This window comes from Pelodiscus sinensis, chromosome 1 (assembly GCF_052426305.1).
Source record: "Pelodiscus sinensis isolate ZL-2025 chromosome 1, ASM5242630v1, whole genome shotgun sequence".
Taxonomy (NCBI): Eukaryota; Metazoa; Chordata; order Testudines; family Trionychidae; genus Pelodiscus; species Pelodiscus sinensis.
In genome coordinates this window covers 204,771,680-204,793,859 of record NC_143052.1, presented here as the reverse complement: position 1 = coordinate 204,793,859, position 22,180 = coordinate 204,771,680, and the positions used below count along the sequence as shown (strand labels likewise).

The 22,180-nt window shown below is 39.1% G+C and overlaps 1 protein-coding gene across 12 annotated transcripts in view; it reads right to left on the bottom strand.

The window, feature by feature from the left end:
- Positions 1 to 22,180, bottom strand: part of DMD (dystrophin) — a 2,135,104-nt gene that overhangs the window by 1,188,801 nt on the left and 924,123 nt on the right. For all 12 annotated transcript variants that reach the window (XM_075916549.2, XM_089775838.1, XM_075916586.2 and 9 more), the window contains 2 exons: positions 5,434 to 5,544; positions 143 to 316 (listed from right to left, as the gene is read on the bottom strand). In XM_075916549.2, coding sequence (XP_075772664.2) covers positions 143 to 316; positions 5,434 to 5,544 — 285 coding nt within the window. The remainder of the gene's footprint in view (positions 1 to 142; positions 317 to 5,433; positions 5,545 to 22,180) is intronic.

The following is a 22,180-nucleotide window of genomic DNA, read 5'->3' as shown; positions in this document are numbered from 1 at the left end:
TCACAAATTCACCTGAATTACAATGGGATATCTGATTTTAAAAATCTCAGCCATATATATTTTAAATCCCAACCAGAATTACTTGGTATGTGAATAGACAGGAAATACTTTGAAAAAACCTCACCAGACCGTACATACATACCATGCAATGATCCAACTGTGACTGCACTACCTCCTGCTCTATGCTCTTCATCTCCAACTTGGGCACCTGCAATTTCACTTCATCTAAAATTCTTTTACATTCCTGTAGACGTTGCTCAAAATTGGCTGGCTTCTGGAACAAGCGGAACTTCATGGAGACATCTTGTAGTTTTTTCTGAAAAGTCAATATGGGTTAGTGGTAAAAACGGGAGGAAAGAATGGAAACATCACAATGGCTTATCAAATCAGTATGCTTTCTCAAACGTTATGCACTTTTCTTCAAAACACTTTGCTCCTTCAACTAGATATCAGCTGAAACCAATCTTGGTTTCTTTACTAGGAAGAAAGAAAATCCTTTTCTTTTCCCTTGCACCTGCATAGGACAACCAGATGCAACAGAACTGGTAATATTCTGTTGCATAGGAAAGATAGCAATGAGCAGGAGGTGTCTATGTAAGAATCTACACTCCTAGTGCAGATCTCAATGTTCTCTAGAATATAGGGGTCTTGGGAACAGCTCTAATAATTGTTCTTTTTGTAAAGGGAGAATCAAACCATACATAAGGCTCCAGAAATGCAGCTCACTTATTTCCATGATATAAGCTTTTTTAGGTATCGGGAGATAGCTCTTTCTTTAGTTACTGTAGAAAAGCCTTGCATGAAGCTTGTGCACTTATATATAGGCTTGGAATACGCACTGGGATTTGATTCTCATATATTCACAAACTAAGTTTTGAAGGGACTATTGCAATCCTCTAGCTGGATCTTCTGCACATTGAATTTAGAATAGATTTTTAAAAACAAACAAAATCTATAGGTAAGCGGAGGTATATTTCAAATGATTATTCCTGTGACATACATGATACCTGAATTTTATATTTTCACATACTATTTGTCTTTGCAAATTATTATTATACCTGATTACAAATATCCACAAGTTAGTTTGTTTATTCTTAATCAATAAAAGTAGTAGGTACTGGAATCATTCTGGGAGCCAACATATCTGTGTATGCATAGAACTAATAACAGCACAGGTAGAACAGTGCAAGTTTCTCCCAGAAATCACCCTGCCAGAATTCTTTCATGGTTGACCAGGCTGGATTATCACTGCGCAGTGAGACGTAATCTAGTATCTGTTTGAATTCATTGTCTTCAGCTAAGACTGCCAAAAAGGATAATAACTGTGAAGTGTCCTTGGGGGTTGTGTGTGAGTGTGAGCGAGAGAGAGAGAGAAACTGAGGACGTATCCATTGGAAAATGAACAGAGTTTACCAGTTTGCTGCAATAACGACAATGATGCTCAGTCAGTAGTGACTGAGCTTTGTTAGATCCCATGAGCATAAGGTAGTCTGCACTAACATATACGAACTGCATAAAAGCTAGACAAATCTCTGTTGCACAGAATTATTGTTATTCTCAGCTAATAAGAAGCTCATATACTTCAGTACATTTTGCCTTTTGGAGGCAGCTATTAACTTCACTTTTTCTCAGAGGGTCTAACGTGGGTAGTAAATACCTTAAGATGTAACGGTTCTCACATATCTAAGTAGCCTTAATAATAAAGTGAATTAGATAGGATCAACTGTGAAATTTCATCAAGGAAAAGTACACAATTCATTCTTGTCAATAAGTCAGTGTAATGTTTATAACTTTTAGATTCAGTGGTTATTATTAAGAATTTGTATTAGTCATTCACCTACAAGGAAAGGGAGTGAGTCAAGCACTTTTCTAATTCAGAATATCATAAAGGAGGAGGAAGAAAAAAAAATGTTCTCCTCAACGTCACAGGATAGGATAAAAAACATTGTGTTTAAATTACAGTATGGGTGGTTTAGATTGGACATTGTAAAAACCTTTTGTCAAGTAGTTAAGCACTGGAATAAATTGCCTACGGAGGTTGCAGAATCTCCATCATAGTAGATTTTTAAGAACAGGTTACACAGACATCTGTCAGGGATGGTCTAGATAATGCTTAGTCCTGCCATAAGTGTAGGAGAATGGACTATATGCTCATGGTCCATTCCAGTCATAAAATTTTATGAAAAGCAGCATAAAAACACATTGAAATATTTCCTCTTATCCAATGTATAACTGCTTTGATATACTTCTAAATTCCAAGCAATAGCACTTCATGGTTAAGTGTATGAAACTGGTTTTTAATTCCTCAAAATATTTCTAACCTACTAGGAGTAAATGGTTCATTATCATGACAGAATAAGATTATTGTTTTAGCTAAACCTCTTTTACCCCTTCCTTCTCTCAAGCCCAGAACACAGCTCCCAAGGCACATTAATACAAAAAAAGAGGTAAGTTTGGCAAGAAAATAGCAGTTCCACCACTTTCAGCACAATTATATCTTTTTTTGCAGCTACCGTTTCTTTTCTGTCTAGAAATTTAAACAAGTATCATCACCATATTGTATAGGTAATGCAAATGAGGAATTTTCCTTAGAGCAAAAAAATGTGTACAGTATTTATTTAAAAATGTCTCTGCTCTGTGGGGGAAAAAAAGTGAAGACAGATGTTTTGCTGTCTGATTCATCACTGTGGAAGTCCAGTTTTCAGTTACTATAACTCCATTGATATCAATAGAGCTGGACTGTCTTAAAACAGGAGTAGCAAAATAAAAAAAAGAGGCAATGTAATTTTAAGTATGATATGTTTAGTTTTCAGTAAAATTGTAATAGTGATTTATTTTATGTACACAGAAAAGATCTTTACAATTATGTAAATTAATCAATTATCTTCAAATCCAAGTAACTGCAAGTTAACTAAAAGGTCAAATTAAGATACACAACTCCAACTATGTTAATTGCATAGATGGAGTCAACATACCTTAATTCAACCTTTGGTGCCATCTCCACAGCAGGAGGTCAATGGGAGCAAATGCTCCCATCAAATTCCGTTACTTCTTGCAAATTGAGGAGAACCAGTGTAGACAGGAGCACCCTCACTGTTCAATTTAGAAGGTCTTTATTAGAGCCACTAACTCAAACTCTGTAAGATCAACACCACAGCATCAATCTTCCCAAGAATGAAGATGTGGCCTAAAAGAGTTAACTCAGCTTGACAAAAATAGCAATATGAATGATAATTGAGAGGCTTTTGGAGGAACTCTATGAGGACAAAAGGGAGCTAAAAATAAAATCTTTCACATGTAGGAAAATAAATATTTTTTAAAGGGCACGTGTATCAAATAGCTCCAAAACCACAAAAGCCTAAAAGTATTAGTAATCAGATCACTTTTTCAACTGTTCATCTACTTCGGTGAATAAGTTCCGTTTTAGGGAAGCTATTTTTCTCACAGCTCAATAAATGTTAGCTTTTGTCCAACTTGGCCAGTATGCCTGAAGTGAGAACCAGCAGTGTTTTTAGGTATACATGGATCTTTTTGAAAGTAGCATTTGCCTGGGAAACTGCAGTATTCCATGTACCTTGGAGACTAGCATGGAAAGAGTTAACAGGAGAGATGAACATAATTGCATATATTCCTCAAGGAATGAACAGATCCCATAAAGAGGAGGAGATATTAAATGGAACAAACTTTTTTAAAATAAATAACTTTTAGCATTTTATAAATAGATATTTCTATGCCCCTCAGCACTAAACATTAAATACAAAATCAATTTGGGTAAGTCTACACAGCAGCGTTATTTCTAAGTTAGGGTATGTCTACACTACCCTGCTAGTTCGAACTAGCGGGGGTAATGTAGTCATCCACACTTGCAAATGAAGCCCGGGATTTGAATTTCCCGGGCTTCATTTGCATGAAGCCGGCCGGCGCCATTTTTAAATGTCGGCTAGTTCGAACCCCGTGCCGCGCGGCTACACGTGGCACGGAGTAGCTAGTTCGGATTAGGAATCCTAATCCGAACTAGCTACTCCGTGCCGCGTGTAGCCATGCGGCACGGGGTTCGAACTAGCCGGCATTTAAAAATGGCGCCGGCCGGCTTCATGCAAATGAAGCCCGGGAAATTCAAATCCCGGGCTTCATTTGCAAGTGCGGATGACTACATTACCCCCGCTAGTTCGAACTAGCGGAGTAGTGAAGACATACCCTAACTGACACAGCAAGCCATTATTTCTAAATAATGTCAATCTGGAGGACTTCTTACTCCTATTCCTGTAAACTTCATTTCACAAGGAGTAAGGGAAGTTGAAGGAAGAGTGTTCTTCCTTCAACTTCCTGCTCTGTAGACATGCCAAAAGCTGATATAGCTGATATTGCATAGCTTAGTTTAGCTTTTGCCCTGCAATGCAGACGTCCCCTTTATCTTTTCATCAGATCTGTGAATGAGGGAACTATTAGCAATTCCTTTTTCGTGACTGGGAAACAGACACAAATATTAAGGAAGACTGTCAGCAAAGGGGGAAAAAATAGATAACTGTGCTCAATTGGAAGACCAAATAAATGGTTGTTCTTTGCTGTTAAATCATGGTATTTTGCCTAGTCTACCATTAAAGATAAGTTGATCAATGATGTATTTTAACATGAATATCAATGTATTTATTTCACAGCATCATGGAAGTTTAGTATTCATTCCAAAAGTTGAACTGAAGAGGATCATAGAGTTAGGAATGTTTCAAAGATCATTTGGGAAGGCATGTAACTGAAAATGGAATTAATATAGTCTTCATATCTAACATGTCTCCCCTTGTTTATTAAGTATGTCAGAATAACATGCTAGTTATAATTTTTAAATATCAATCAATTGCTCAGATTGGACTTTGGTACTTAACGCACACCACTTGCACTTGGAAAGTGCTGAAAATGTGGGAACTGTTAATAAGGATACATGTTCTGCAAATAATTTTCAAAAAAATATACAGTACACAGGATATTTATTAAAATCATGGTTTTGTCACTAAAATGGTGTCCTGGAGAGTAGCCAACTGGTCTACTTAATACAAATATCTTAACATAGCTCAAAAACGATATACCCATCATATCTTGCATGTGTTGCTTTGTATTCTGTCATTACATTCAAAAGGTTTTCTCCATAACAAGTTTACTTACTTGATACAATTTTTAGATATGTGGAGCATTAAGTATGCTAGAATTGTTGACCATATTGCCATACATGCAAGCAGGAAAAAATAAAAAATAGCACTAATAAAATATAGCAGGATGATTTTAATCTGAATCAGTGACTTGTTAGACTACTGTCGCATAGTAGCACAAAATTTGAAGGAACAGATAAAATGTTACATATAGATAATATAAATTATGAAGAATATGTCAACACACAACATTGTGCTATAGGAAGGACAGGAAGAATGGAAGATTACGTACCTGTGCAACCTCAATTTGGGAGAAAACTCGTTTGGCAGCATCCTTGCCCTTGTTTCGTTTTTTCATTTCTCCCAAACTAATCTCATGACTTGTCAAATCAGATTGTATTTTCTGTTGGAAAACAAACTTAATAATCAAGTGTGTTTGAAATGTTGTTGTATTCTGCTACAAAGTATCTAATTTCTGAAATATATTCAAGAGACGTTAGATTACATTAAAATACTCTAAGAAATAATTTAAAGTTGAATTATTTGTTCACTGCCTTATAATTCATTTTATTTAACTTTTCTTGTGTGCAAATTCAATAATACTTCTGCTTAAACCTAACGTCAAATTTTGAGCTTCTGACAATGATGACAATCCATTGCTAAGGACGTTACAATTACATTGCAGATACTGAGTGCAGATTTCCTTCTCAAGAGAAGCAGATGGATCACAATTATTTGTCTTTGAAATATATCTAAAGTAACTATGGAAAAGAAATATATATGAACAAGTAAAGGAATTTATTCAGGTACTTTTATTATTTGTTTGACTGGTTATGTTAATATCTTTTAAAGATATTTTTATGTAAATTGTAAATATTTTGATCAAAGTATCTGATATGTACAGTAAATGATACCTCACACTAGTATGTATTCAAAAGATCTACAAATATTATATAACTTGGGATTTATGACCAAAACCTGCATTAATTGTGTGCTAGAAATGGGAAAAGTACTACACTAGGCTGATGACAAAGGACACTCATGTATTCATCTCAGCCATTTTTTGTGAACATTTCTGTTTGTCATTTTCAGCAAGAACTGGCAAATGATCAAATTACCATAATGCAAATTTCTGCTCTTGTTATCTCATCATAAATTGGTCTGAAAAAGACACCAATTGATTTAAGCAACACTGACCAATGCAACAACATGCAAAACAATTCATATAATGCATATTGATATAACCCAATTTAAACAATTTCAAAACAATTTCTGTGGAAATTGTAAGAAAATGAATATCTGCTAGTAGCAGACAGCTTAACAATTACCGCTGAGAATAGTAACTCTGAAATAACTATTAGCTTTTTTCTCATCAGGAAGAGTATTTGAAACCATTATTGCTAAATGGAAACAAAAAAAGTCTAACTGTAGCTTTCTTCTATTTTCTGAATAAGTTATAAAAAACCTCTCAAAACCACTATACTTTAGCTATAAGCAGATGTATTTTTAAGGTATGGTTCTTAAATCAAATGGCCATACTTCAAGAAAAGAACTTAAACTTTATATTGCCACACAAATTAGGAACAAGCTTTTTAATTTAGTTCACATGTGAACAAATTTGATAATTGCAAAATAAATGTTTTTTTTAATTGCATCCTCATTTGCATGTTGAATACAAAGCTTTATATATTGTGACCTGCATGTTGTGAGATGATCAACATGGGCATAAAAACTCTTTTGTAAATATATTGTCCAGAATATAATAAAACAATATAGTGCTAAGAATCTTAAAATAGTTGGGCACCAGCATGTCCTGCTGTACCACGCATGCATTAAAATATGGTTTTAAAGAAACACAATTACAGAAATTTGTAAAACTCTATTAGCAATGATAATCCCTTTATGTTTTTGAGGATCAGCTATACAGTATTATTTATCAGACCTAGTCAGAAATTTTCTGATGGAAAATTGGGTCAGGAATGATGATTTATTTCAAGTGAAATGTTTAGCAGAAACATGCTGATTTAGAAAAAAAAATCCATTAAACAAAATTAGAATGAAGAGTGAACTATTTCATTTTGCCCTTTTCAGAATGACAAGCTTCATTTGCCATTTCAACATGATTTTTTGTTTCAATATTTACATATTTGACATTAATAAAATTTTAAAATATTAAAATTGGTACAAAACATTTCAATTTCTAAAAATATTTTTATCAATTCCTCCCTCCATGTTTCTAAATTTCATTTCACGGAATAGTTCATTTTTGCTTTGTTCATGTTCTATAACAAAACAGAAAAAAAATCAAAATCACATAGTTCCCAAGGAAATGGAAAATCTGGCTGCCACCAGTTCCAATTATTTAATTCTAAGCTCAAGTACAGTATCTAAATGCATAAAAATGGAATACAACGAACTAAAAAGGACCATGACACTGTGGTTTGTTTTGATATATCCCCACAGGTAGGTAAGAGAAAGGGACAATAGAGAAATAAGAACTATATGAAGTCTTTCCACCTGGCCTTAGCATCCTCTGTCTCTTCTGTGGCAGGTCTGGAGAGAAGCACTGCTGGCTGAGACAGATCTAGGAGAAATCACTAAACCAGAACCCCTTTTCCACCAAACACTGCTCCTTGCAACCACACTTATAGCAGGATCACAAGAGTGGCAAAGTGCTGCTCAGAAGCATATGGACCCCCACCACTAGCTTAGATACACTCTCCTCCCATACCACCAGTTGTGCAGAGGCAAGAAACTGCCCTGAGTGTGAATACAAAGTGCAATCTAAGGATTTCTCTCATCTTCCCTCCCGCACAACAAAAAAATGTATATTACATTCTATGAATTACTATTGCTTGTTTGTTTTCCTTTTGTATACTGAAGCAGATCTCCAGAGAGAAAAAGAAGAGAGTTGCACAGAGGAGAGGGTGTTTGGTGTCTGAAAATAGCATGGTTAAATGTAAGGGACTGTAATGATTGGTTTCTACTGCCCATAAAACTACCTGTGTATAAAATTTAATGAAACCCCATGAAACTTGCCATTTTGCTTCATGGAACTTTTTAGTAAAAAATAAGTGCAAAATGTTTGCAAAAACATAATGTATTCAGCTTTGTACAGAACAGAAAGAAAGACATTCTTCCCACATTTATGAGAATACATCTTACATACCATTGCTAAGCTCTTCCACCATTACGCTTGCAAGGTATTTAACTACAAGCATGAGACTAGCCACATTGACTTTTGATGGAGACACACTGTACCAGGTAAAAGAAAAACAAAAGTCATTGATTCTGCCTTTAGAAATTTCACTATGGAAAATTCCAAGTATCATAAAACAAGCTTGCTGTGACTTGTAATCTGGGTGCTCTAGATGACCCATCACCTTCAGAGCTGTGTCATGGATACAATAATTTAGAAATATCGAGTTGCAATGATTTTATGAATGTTTTATGTGACCTGAAAAAAAAATGAATATTCCTGTAGCACCTTAGGGACTTAAAAAAAATTATATAGTATTATGAGCTTTCGTGGGCAAAACCCTCTTCTTCTGGTGCATGGAGAAAAAAGGAAAAATCTCCTAATTTAAAGCAGAAAAAGGAGAGTAAGGGAAGGTTGTGGTTCTAGGAAACCGTTATGCTCTTCTTTATACAGGAGATAAGGAATCACTCCTTACAACAGAGGAGGAGAAGCCTCGTACCCCCAAGGCTAGGAGGTCGGCTGCCACCACTGCTAATAGGAAATGTGAGGTAGTGGTAGTCAGAGACTATCTTTGGAGGGGGACGGAGGCGCCCATCTGTTGCCCTGACATTTCATCTCAGGAGGTATGCTGTCTGCTGGGGGCCTGTATCGGAGATGTTATGGAGGCATTGTTGAGGATTATCCGGCCCTCTGACTACTACCCCATGCTACTCATCCACATGGGCACAAATGATTCTGCGAGGCATGACACTGAGCGGATCAGGAGTGACTACAGGGCTCTGGGAGTACGGGTGAAGGAGTTTGGAGCGCAGGTGGTATTCTCTTCGATCCTTCCTGTCGAAGGTAGGGGCCCAGGCAGAGACAGGGGCATCCTGGAGGTGAATGCCTGACTGCGAAGATGATGTTGCCAGGAGGGCTTTGGCTTCCTCAACCATGGGATGCTATTCCAGGAAGGACTGCTGGGCAGAGATGGCATTCACCGTTCAAGGAGGGGGAAGACCCTATTTGGACACAGACTGGCTAATCTAGTGAGGAGGGATTTAAACTAGGTTCAACGGGGACAGGTGAGCAAAGCCCACAGGTAAGTGGAGAACATGGAGACCTGGAAGATGGGTCGCAAATGGGAGGGAGCGTGGGCTATAATGGCAGAGAGAAAGGAGGATCAGGGCAAAACTGGCAGGCAAGGTCAAATCAGTATCTTAGATGTCTATATACAAATGCGAGAAGTATGGGTAATAAGCAGGAAGAACTGGAAGTGCTAATAAATCAGTACAATTATGACATTGTTGGCATCACAGAAACTTGATGAGATAATACACATGATTGGAATGTTTGCATGGAAGGGTACAGCTTGCTCAGGAAGGATGGTAAAAAAGGGAGGAGGTGTTGCCTTATATATTAAAAATGAATACACTTGGGCTACGTCTAGACTGGCATGATTTTGTGGAAATACTTTTAATGGAAAAGTTTTTCCATTAAAAGTATTTCCGCAAAAGAGCGTCTAGATTGGCAAGGATGCTTTTGCAAAAAAAGTGCTTTTGCGCAAAAGCATCCGTGCCAATCTAGACGCACTTTTGCACAAGAAAGGTCTGATGGCCATTTTAACCATCGGGCTGTCTTGTGCAAAAAATTAAGGTGCCTGTCTACACTGGCCCTCTTGAGCAAGTATTCTTGTGCAATAGGGCTTATCCCTGAGCGGGACCATGAAAGTATTTGCGCAAGAAGCACTGATTTTGTACATTACAAAGTCAGTGCTCTTGCGCAAATTCAAGCGGCCAGTGTAGACAGCTGGCATGTTTTTGCACAAAAGCAATTGCTTTTGCGCAAAATCTTGTCAGTCTAGATGCACCCTTAGAGTGAGGTGGAGATGGACATAGAAGACAGAAGTGTTGAGAGTCTCTGGGTTAGGCTAAAAGGGATTAAAAACAAGGGTGATGTCATGCTACGAGTCTATTACAGGCCACCTACCAAGGTAGAAGAAGTGGATGAGGCTTTTTTTAAACTAATAATATCATCCTAAGCCCAAGATTTGATGGTGATAGAGGACTTCAACTATCCCGATATATGTTGGGAAAATAACACTGCAGGGCAGAGACTATCCAACAAGTTCTTGGAATGCATTGGAGACAACTTTTTATTTCAGAAGGTTGAAAAAGCTACCGGGGGGAAGCTGTTCTAGATTTGATCCTAACAAATAGGGAGGAACTGGTTGAGAATTTGAAAGTGGAAGGCAGCTTGGGTGAAAATGATCATGAAATCATAGAGTTCACAATTCTAAGGAAGGGTAGAAGGGAGAACAGCAAAACAGAGACAGTGGATTTCAGGAAGGCGGATTTTGGTAAGCTCAGAGTGCTTAGTCTTGATTCCCATGGGAATCAAGACTGAAGGGAAAAGCAGATGAGGAGAGTTGGCAGTTTTTCAAAGGGACATTATTAAGGGCCCAAAAGCAAGCTATTCCGCTGTGTCAGAAAGATAGAAAATACGGCAAAAGACCATCTTGGCTTAACCACGAGATCTTGCATGATCTAAAAATAAAAAAGAGTAAGATAAAAAATGGAAAGTAGGACAAATTACAAAGGATGAATATAGGCAAACAACACAGGAATGTGGGGGTAAGATTAGAAAGGCAAAGGCACAAAATGAGCTCAAACTAGCGATGGGAATAAAGAGAAACAAGAAGACTATTTATAAATACATTAGAAGCAAGGGGAATACCAAGGAGAGGGTAGGCCCACTGGTCAGTGAGGAGGGAGAAACAGTAACAGGAAAATTGGAAATGGCAGAGATACTTAATGACTTCTTTGTTTCAGTCTTCACTGAGAAGTCTGAAGGAATGCCTAACAGTGAATGCTAGTGGGAAGGGGGTAGGTTTAGAAGATAAAATAAAAAAAGAACAAGTTAAAAATCACCTAGAAAAGTTAGATGCCTGCAAGTCACCGGGGCCCGATGAAATGCATCCTAGAATACTCAAGAAGTATTCTAGAATATAGAGGAGGTCTCTGAGCCTCTAGCTATCATATTTGGAAAATCACGGGAGAAAGGAGAGATTCCAGAAGACTGGAAAAGGGCAAATATAGTGCCCATTTATAAAAAGGGAAATAAGAACAGCCCAGGAAACTACAGACCAGTTAGTTTAACTTATGTGCCAGGGAAGATAATGGAGCAAGTAATTAAGGAAATCATCTGTAAACAGTTGGAAGGTGGCAAGGTGATAGGGAACAGCCAGCATGGATTTGTAAAGAACAAATCATATCAAACCAATCTGATAGCTTTCTTTGATAGGATAACGAATCTTGTGGATAAGGGAGAAGCGGTGGATGTGGTATACCTAGACTTTAGCAAGGCATTTGATACGGTCTCGTATGATATTCTTATCGATAAACTAGGCAAATACAACTTAGATGGGGCTACTATAAGGTGGGTGCATAACTACTCTCTGAGTACGGTTATCCAGCCAGTTATTAATGGTTCACAATCCAGCTATAAAGGTATAACAAGTGGAGTTCTGCAGGGGTCTGTTTTGGGACTGGCTCTGTTCAATATCTTCATCAAAGATTTAGATATTGGTATAGAAAGTACGCTTATTAAGTTTGCAGATAATACCAAACTGGGAGGGGTTGCGACTAATATGGAGGATAGGGTCATAATTCAAAATGATCTGGACAAATTGGAGAAATGGTCTGAGGTAAACAGGATGAAGTTTAATAAAGACAAATGCAAAGTGCTCCACTTAGGAAGGAACAATCAGTTTCATACATACAGAATGGGAAGCGACTGTCTAGGAAGGAGTACAGCAGAAAGGGATCTAGGGATTATAGTGGACCAGAAGCTGAATATGAGTCAGCAGTTTGCAAAAAAAGCAAACATGATGCTGGGATACATTAACATGTGTGTTGTAAGCAAAACACAAGAAGTCATTCTTCCTCTCTACTCTGCACTAGTTAGGCCTCAGTTGGAGTATTGTGTCCAGTTCTGGGCACCACATTTCAAGAAGGATGGGAGAAATTGGAGAGGGTCCAGAGAAGAGCAAAAAGAATGATTAAAGGTCTAGAGAACATGAAATAAGGCTGAAAGAATTGGGTTTGTTTAGTTTAGAAAAGAGAAGACTGGGGATGGGGGGGGGGGACAGGATAGCAATTTTCAGGTATCTAAAAGAGAGTCGTAAGGAGGAGAGAGAAAACTTGTTCATCTTGGCCTCCGAGGATAGAACAAGAAGCAATGGGCTTAAACTGTAGCAAGGAAGGTTTAGGTTGGACATTAGGAAAAAGTTTCTAACTGTCAGGGTGGTCAAACACTGGAATAAATTGCCCAGGGAGGTTGTGGAATCCCCATCTCTGGAGATATTTAAGAGTAGGTTAGATAAATGTCTATCGGGGATGGTCTATACAGTATTTGGTCCTGCCATGAGGGCAGGGGACTGGACTCGATGACCTCTCGAGGTCCCTTCCAGTCCTAGTATTCCATGATTTTATGATTCTATGAGGAGAAAAAAACCTGTCAATAATAGTGCCGGAACTAAATGTGGCTAAATGAGTGGTCTGTAAGTGTACGACATGTAGCTTTTCATGTAATTTGGGTGTTGAATATAACAGCCCATCCAGTTCATTTCGTGTATCAGAGGGGTAGCCGTGTTAGTCTGAATCTGCAAAAGCGGCAAGGAGTCCTGTGGCACCTTTTAGACTAACTGAAGTGTTGGAGCATTTCTTGTTCAGTCCCTGAGATATAGTATTACTATATAGGTATATTGGCTTATGGGACTTGTTTGTATGAATGTATTGGTCTAGCTTTATAGGAAGCTGTAGAAAAAAAGAAACATGGAAGACAACACAACAGTTCTCAATATGCTGCCTCCCCATAAGGAGTGGGGCGGGGTGCATTTCAAGATAAAGGCCATGCTATTAGATAGTAAGGATTCTACTTCTAGGCTCAACCCCAAGTTACTGAGTTGTTTTGCCAAGGCTGAGAACTCAAAGATCCAAGTGCCATTTAAAAGACATCTTTGTGTATGGTACGGGGGGCGGGGGAGAAGAGAGAAGATCTGTTTGTTATGAGAACAGACTAATAAGGATACAGAGACAGGTCCCAGAGGAATGGCTGAAGTAGTTAACTCCTTCCCAAACTTTCAGGAGATGGGCAGGCTCAGGAAATTATTGTGTTAAGAGTTTTTTCTCTGAAATGTTTAGTAATAAATAATTATTTTCTTTAGAAGGCTTCTGGTCTCCACATTAATGTCTGGCCATAGCTACTGAGGAGGACAGCTGCTACTTAGTTGCCACAGGACCTGCTAAAGTGATACCTGCTAATATGAAGAGAGCAGGAGATTTGCATAATTCCACCCTCTGACAGAGGCAATGGTTTGGGGCCATGGCTGAGAGAGAGGTGCGCTCCAAGAGACCTGGAGGTCAGAGATACAGTTAGCTCAGTAAAGTGACACCATGCACCAGTGGCATTGATTCCCTTATCACATTCACAGCTCACTGGCTATTCTCATGAGCCACAGTACAGCCTCAGAATATATTAATAAGTGATACCACACACTCAAGGATTGCTCTGCACTGTTTTACTCAGTATCTGTGGTAATTGACACCTTAGGTCAGTGCCTTTTGTTGTCGGAATTATATTAGTCTTTATTTACCTGTATTGATTATCATGAAATTCATTAGCTAGAGCATTTCAGAAATGGTATAATTCATATATATTAGGTGGCTGGAAGGTCAGTTCAATGTTTTTCAGACTTTTTGGAAAAAAACAAGAATAATGATTTTGGAAAAAAAATTGTATGAACTGAATTTTTCTGAATAGAACCCCCCCCCCCCCGCCTATTTATTAGGTAGTTTCAAGAGTCCTGTTAAGGATAGAGACATGCTTTACTAATACTAACTGATCATTTTGCCCTTTAAACTAGCTGTCTATTCCAAAGCACCAGAAACTTGATTTGAATGGGCAATTTTGATGTAACCTGTTTAGATGCATCTTTTCAGAAAGCACTTAAACAGCTTAGTGCTGTGATGAGTTTTAAGTGTGATAGGGAGACAGAAGCATCTTCACCACTTTTTCAAACACTAACATCACTTTCTGGGCTACTACCACCACAAAATGCACTCCATATTCACACTGTTGAACCTTCTTGTCTTGAAAGAATGATTATATGATGCGGGAGGGAGGAGAGAATTGTTCAGTGAGGGCAGAACTCAAAAGCCATTGGTAAGTCAGAAACAGAGAGTCCTGGGAGAAGGGAGCCAAGGGAGAAAGGCAGAGATAAAGAGAGACACAAGCGAGAAGAGAGAGGGGGAAATCAAATTAGCATCTTAGATCTATGTATGCCAATGAGAGATGAATGGAGAAGAAGCAGAAAGAACCAGAAATGCTAGTTTAATTTAGTTTAATAATGATAATTATAACAAATTTGGAATCACAGAGACTTAGTGAGAAAATACAAATGGCTGGAATATTGGTATACAAGGGTACACCTTGCTTAGGAAAGACAGGGAAAAATCAGAGACTGTTTTGCCTTATACAGGCAGTCCCCGGGTTACATACAAGATAGGGACTGTAGGTTTGTTCTTAAGTTGAATCTGTATGCAAGTCGGAACTGGCGTCCAGATTCAGCCGCTGCTGAAACTGATCAGTTTCAACAGCGGCTGAATCTGGATGCCAGTTCTGTCTTACATACAGAATCAACTTAAGAACTCCAGGAATCCCCAAGTCAGCTGCTGCTGAAACTGATAAGCAGCTGATTCCAGGAAGCCCGGGGCAGGGGCTTCCTGTAGTCAGCCACTGGTCAGTTTCAGCAGCGGCTGACTTGGGGATGCCTGGGGCAGAGCAGCTGGGGTGCTGCTGGGTTGGTCCAGTAGCGCCGCTGCTCCTCGGCGCTACTGGACCAACCCAGCAGCACCCAAGTTGCTCTGCCCCAGGGTCCTGATTCAGCCACTGCTGAAACTGACCAGCAGTGGCTGAATCAGGACGCCTGGGGCAGAGCAGCTGGGGTGCTGCCGGGTTGGTCCAGTAACGCCCAGAGCGACGCTCCAGGAACAACCGGCAGCGCCCCAGCTGCTGTACCACAGGTGTCTGGAGCCCAAGGGCAGCAGGACAGCCACGGCGTGTCTGGGCTGTCCCTCTGCCCCCCTGCTCCGCGGCTTTGCTCTGCTTTGCTCCCCATCCCCCTGGTCTGCAGATCAGGGGGACGGGGAGCAAAGCGGCGGAACACGCGGGCAGCAGACAGCCCAGACCCGCATGCTCCGCCGCTTTGCTTCCTCTCCCTGGTCTGCTGGAGACCAGGGAGAGGGCCCCGTTCGTAACTGCGGATCCAACATAAGTCGGATCCGCGTAACTCGGGGACTGCCTGTATATTAAAAATTTATACATGTGAACTGAGGTTGAGATGGAAATGGGGGGGGGGGGGGAGGAACAGCACAATAAAAGTAACTTTCAAGAAGCTGACTTAGGAAAACTCAAGGAATTGGTAGGTAAAATCCCATGGGAAGGAAAAGTACAGGGGAAAAACTGTTCAAGAGAGCTGGTAATTTTTCTTGGAGACATTATTAAGAGCACAAGAGTAAGTTACTCCATTGTGTAGGAAAGATAGGCAGCATGGCAACACTCAGACTTAATCAAGATATTTTAAATGATCCAAAATGACAAAAAGTGGAAAATAGGTCAAATTACAAAGGATAAATATAAACAAACCACAAAAGCATGTAGTGATTAAATTAGAAAGGCCAAGGTACATAGATAGGGACACAAACGGTAATAAGAAAAAAGTCTACAAATACATTAAAAACAACAGGACCATCAAGGATAGGTTGAGACATTACTCAAGGTGGGTGGAAACAATAACAGAAAATGTGGAAACAGCAGTTTCCACCAGAAAGTTTAGTAGTGATTGGACATCTAGCATAATGAAAGCCAGTGAAAATGAGGTAGGATCTAAAACTAAATAGGGAAAGAACAAGTTAGAAACTACTTAGACAAGTAAGATGTCGTCAGGTTGCTAGGGCCAAAAGAAATATATCCTCAAATACTCAGGAGCTGAGTTAGGCAATATCTGAACCATTAGTGATTATCTTTGAAAAGTCGTGGAAGGCAGCAGAGATTTCAGAGAACTGGAAAAGGGCAAATAGCACAACAATTAAAGGTCTAGAAAACATGACCTATGAAGAAAAGCTGAAGGAACTGAGTTTGTTTGTTTAGTCTCGAGACGAGAAGTCTGAGGGGGGATATGATAATAGTTTTCAAGTACATAAAAAGTTTGGTATAAAGAGGAGGAAGAAAAATTGGTGTTGCTAGACTCTGGTGATAGGACAAGAGGCAATGCATTTACATTGTAGCAAGGTCAGTTTAAATTGGACATTAGGAAAAAATTCCTATCAGGGTGGTTAAGCAATGGAATAAATTGCCTAAGGAGGTCAGAGATGGTTGCCTGTCATATATGGTCTAAATAATACTTAGTCCAGTCCTGAGTGCAAGAATCTGGACTACAGGACCTCTCAAGATTCCTTTCAATTCTATAATTCAATGATGAAAGGGAACTAATGACATCACCATCCTCCTGGCTATATTTTCAATAATTCTTAACATGTGAATCTAAAGTAATTAAGGAAATCATATGCAAACACTTGGAAGGTAATAAAGTGATAGGGAATAGCCAGCATACGTTTGTGAAGAACAAGTCATGCCAAACTAATCTGATAGCTTTCTTTGATAGGATAACGAGCCTTGTGGATAAGGGAGAAGCGGTGGATGTCATATACCTAGACTTTAGTAAGGCATTTGATACGGTCTCGCATGATATTCTTATTGATAAACTAGGCTAATATAACTTCGATAGGGCCACGATAAGGTGGGTGCATAATTGGCTAGATAACCATAGTCAGAGAGTTGTTGTTAACGGTTCTAAATCCTGCTGGAAAGGGATAACAAGTGGAGTTCCTCAAGAGTCTGTTTTGGGATGTAGATATTGGGATAGAGAGTACGCTTATTAAGTTTGCAGATGATGCCAAACTGGGTGGGGTTGCAACTTCTTTGGAGGATAGGGACATAATTCAAAATGACCTTAGCAAGTTAGAGAAATGGTCAGAGGTAAACAGGATGAGGTTTAATAAAGAGAAATGCAAAGTGCTCCACTTAGGAAGGAACAATCAGTTCCATACATACAAGATGGGAAGCGACTGTCTAGGAAGGAGCATGGCGGAAAGGGATCTAGGGGTCATAGTGGACCATAAGTTGAATATGAGTCAACAGTGTGATGCTGTTGCAAAAAAAGCAAATATGATTCTAGGTTGTATCAACAGGTGTGTTGTAAGCAAAACTCGTGAAGTCATTCTGCCGCTCTACTCTGCACTAGTTCGGCCTCAGCTGGAGTACTGTGTCCAGTTCTGGGCGCCACATTTCAAGAAAGATGTGGAGAAATTGGAAAGGGTACAGAGAAGAGTGACAAGAATGATTAAAGGTTTAGAGAACATGACCTATGAAGCCAGGCTTCATGAACTGGGCTTGTTTAGTTTGGAAAAAAGAAGATTAAGGGGGGACATGATAGTGGTTTTCAAATATCTAAAAGGGTGTCACAAGGAGGAAGGAGAAAATTTGTTCCTCTTGGTTTCTGAGAACAGGACAAGGAGTAATGGGCTTAAAGTGCAGCAGGGGAGGTTTAGATTGGACATTAGGAAAAAATTCCTAACTGTCAGGGTGGTCAAATATTGGAATAAATTTCCAAGGGAGGTGGTGGAATCTCCCTCTCTGGAGATATTTAAGAACAGGTTAGATAGACATCTGTCAGGTATGGTGTAGACGGAGCTTGGTCCTGCCTTGAGGGCGAGGGGCTGGACTCGATGACCTCTCGAGGTCCCTTCCAGTCCTATTATTCTATGATTCTAAGGTTCTGCTATTCCCCACCCAAGCATGTCAGATTCCATGTCACCATATCATTCCTCTTTGTTTTCATAAGAGTCCTGCTTTACCATCTAGTAGAAATCTACTCTTATGTGATTTTGCTGTGAACATCTGAGCAAGTGTAACCCACACACCTGGTGTGGTTCACTGTCCCATGCAGTGACACCTAGACCACAGCAACAGATAAGAACAAGAGACCGCTACAGCCCAAAATTGCCTCCCATCATGGACATCAGATATCCTTCTGACAGACTGCCAAACAAGAACAACTTATAACAGAATAGAGAAGGAGAGAGACAGTCAAATGAAGATGTCCTAATAGTTTTACATGGTTTTATTCCTTTCCCTATTCAGTCTTTTTCCTTTAAATTAATTTCCTCCGTTTTAAGTTTTTAACCTATGTTTTAAAAAATCTTGTTTTTTTGACATACCAACAAATGAATGAAGTCTCTAATAAATGAGCCCCCTGGATATATCTTAAAATAAAATGAGGTAATTTTAAAAATAATACCACCCTAATAATCTAAATCAATCCTTATGATAAAACTCTGCAAAAAACTTAGTTTGGATTAGCTATAAGACAAGATGTATCTAATTCATGTGCATTTTCATATCTCTGACTTCCACTACACTCCTAAGTCAGGGAACAGGTGGCAAAAAACTAGCATAAACTGGGGAAATCTCCAGTAGCCCGGGCTCTCAATTTAATGTCACAGCGAGGAACAGAGCTGGGGACCAGGAGAAGGAGATCGGAAGGGTGGATACGGTCAAGTGCAAGAATGGAGGAGAGAGAAGATGAGGAGGGGAACAAGAGCACACTGAATGGTTACAAAAGCAGGGTTTCTGCACAGGGCTGTACTGACAGATTCAGCAATGGCAATGTACATGGATTAATTGATTACAGTACAACTGGGTCAATTGAATCTCTTTTCAAAGTGATCAAGGGCTACATACATAACAGGAGTAAAATAAACTAGGAATGAATATCCTAAGGCTGTGTCTATTCATCTATTTACCAATGATAATTAACTCCAGAAGTGAAAACTGATTCGTCGTTAATGATTAATGTCCCTGCAAAATAACAACAATGGAGCCTTTTCTAGGGAAGAATAAGCTATGATTCGGGTAAATTAATAGAAAGCAGATGTTTTGTCAAAAATAGTTCCATAAAGCACTTAATAGTGGACAACAAACTCATGTGAACTTGCACTGCAAAATAATGACTTAGAAGACTATGTGATTGTGGGCTGCTTATGTGATGCATAAGCATTGGGAGGTTGTGCTAACAATACAGCAAACAGCTTGGGTCACCTCAGAACAGGAAAGATGCCAGAATGTTCTAAGAAGTTCCCAGAAGAGCAACAAAAATGATTCAATGGCTAGGAAAATAGATTTATGAGGTTTGGTGAAGGAAAAGTAACTAGTGCTTCTGCAGCTCTCAAGGGCAGGGAATCCTTTGGCCTCTTGGGAGTTGAGGAAGAACCACTTGTGCCCCTGCTCTTATCATTCTGGTAAGCGAGGGCACTCCTTGCCTCTTCTATTCCAGATAAAGAAAGTAGGGTAATACCCTCTCACCCCTTGCCTGCACGTATTTCCTTATTTTGGGACTATATTATAGAAATCTAAGATGCATACAGAGATTATATCACAAAGAGACTAGATAAACAGGTCAAAATTAATAAGTGCTGAAACGCAGGACTAATCCATAAGGAGAAAGAGACAAATAAACGAGATGAGTACTAATACACTCTGCTTTGGAACATTGTAGACATATAGCCTGAAATCACTTGGATTTAGAATATTCAACTAATATTTTAACAGCTACTGTTCAAAATATACATATTGTAATTCACAGGTGTGAATGATTTCCTAGTCTAAGTCTGACTTGCTCCAAAAATACAATATACTTAAGGAATTTAACACAATATACATTAAACACTGAAAACAGCAGAGGGATTCAGTTAAATTAAAAACTGGTAGAATGAATCTTTTTTGTTTGATTTTTTTGCTTAAATCCCACAGTAGAAAAGCAACTCTAGGTTTTAAATTAAGTCAGATTCTGAAAATCTATTCTCATAAAACAGAAATGAATTGTCATGCTAGAATTTATGGATTAAAAAAACCAGTCAGGCAATAGAAATAAATTGCTATGCAGGAGAACAAACTATAATACCCAAAAACTTCAAATGCCAATAACTGAAAACTAGGCAACCAGACACAGATTCCTTGACCAGCCTTTGTGAAAGTTCTGAGAAGGAGAACTTTCTTTCTACTACTCTTCTCCATTTCCAAGATAGAATCCAAGTGATTTCAGGTGGTCTGCTGTATAACTGTGCAATTTTCTGAACAGATTTGATCAGGGCCTGCCAGAGAAAAGAGGCAATACAACTCTATGGGCTCTGTCACTGATGTTAGACTAATATGGTAAGATGTTAATGTGACATGACACAAGAGTAATCATGCACTTTTGTTACTCTGTGGTTTTTCATGAACCAGTTGAATATAAATGCTAATGTATCAGTTTAATTGCAAAGGCAGTCAATTTGCATAATTTGAGCTATCTTACTAAAATCATCAGTAAAAACACAGAATTGTAGCTTTTACTGTGACTATTATTATTTTAGGAACCTTGTGTATTCTACAAATAAACAATAGATGCACAAGTTCATCGGTTCCAGAAAAAGTTTTTTTTCTGCATACTAGTGCAATATTTACTTGTTTATATAATTATATATAATATGTACGCCTACACTGTAACTGAATTGCAGCAATAAAGCTTGCCAAGATTTCCTAGTGTTTTGTGATGTTAAAGGCTTATAACTACCCACATAGTATGTATAAGCCATTAGCTTGCTAAATTGGGGCTCACTTTTTCTTCTGGTTCACTGATTTCCAAGTAAAAGTTTAGTTATACAGCCACTGAAATATTTAGCGATCAGCAGAATAGGATTGTTCATTTACAATTCAGTTGCTACTTATCTAGATGCCCTATTTAAATACGTGCTAAGTAACAACAGAGCACTACAACTATTCAGAGTACTTCTTAAATGTAAGATCCATGAAATTCCCTTTTGAAGTTGAAAGGAAGGCAGGAAGAGAGTTAAAAAGAGCAAGACACAAAAGGAAAGCCTCACAGAGTATGTCACTGAGTAGAAAAAGCCTCCAGGCCATGTTCTGCTGTGCTACCATTTCCCCAGAGAAGGGGAGAGGGAGCAGTAGCCCAGAAAACCACTTTCTTCCCCCACCAGGAAGATCCATGGCTTGCCTGACTCTGGCTTTCAAGGCCCAGGTCTCCCCCTCCACAGCAGGAAGCCAATGCTGATGCTCCAGCACAGGGGAGGGGACTGCTGGGCTAGAGCACCAGCTCCCCGATGCTGGGAAGGAACCCCTGGTGCCAGATCCAGGCTGTAAGTATATCATGGGACTGATGAAAGTTACTTATGTATTTTCATAGTATCTAGCATGTTGAGTATTTTAGTTCTGAGCCCAGCTTAATCACACTCTCTAGTTCTTAGTTTCTTTGCAATGGTCTTCAATATTAGTCAGTAGTGAATTTCAAACTTGAAGTCACAGCTATATGTCCAAGTGAGAGGGAGACTTCAGCAAAAAGGACTCCTCAAGGACTACTCAAACATGAATTAATGAAAGCAGGTTCTGCCTCCCTTGTCTGACTATGCCAAATGAAGGACAGGTGACATTTGACATGGATATAATCAGGCCACGACTTTATTGTTAGGTGTCTGGGAGCATCCAGCAGAAAACAGTGCACAGTGCAGGTCACCCCATATTTATTCCATAATTACCTGGGGGGCTATTTACCTGCTCCTCTCCTGTTCAGGTTCCTGTAGCACAGCCATTGCTGGGAACTTACCATCCTCCCCCTCGCATTTGTAGAGGGTGAAAGTGGGCTATAAAAATGGAGGTTTGGCTCCCTGCCATACCAATCATAGGA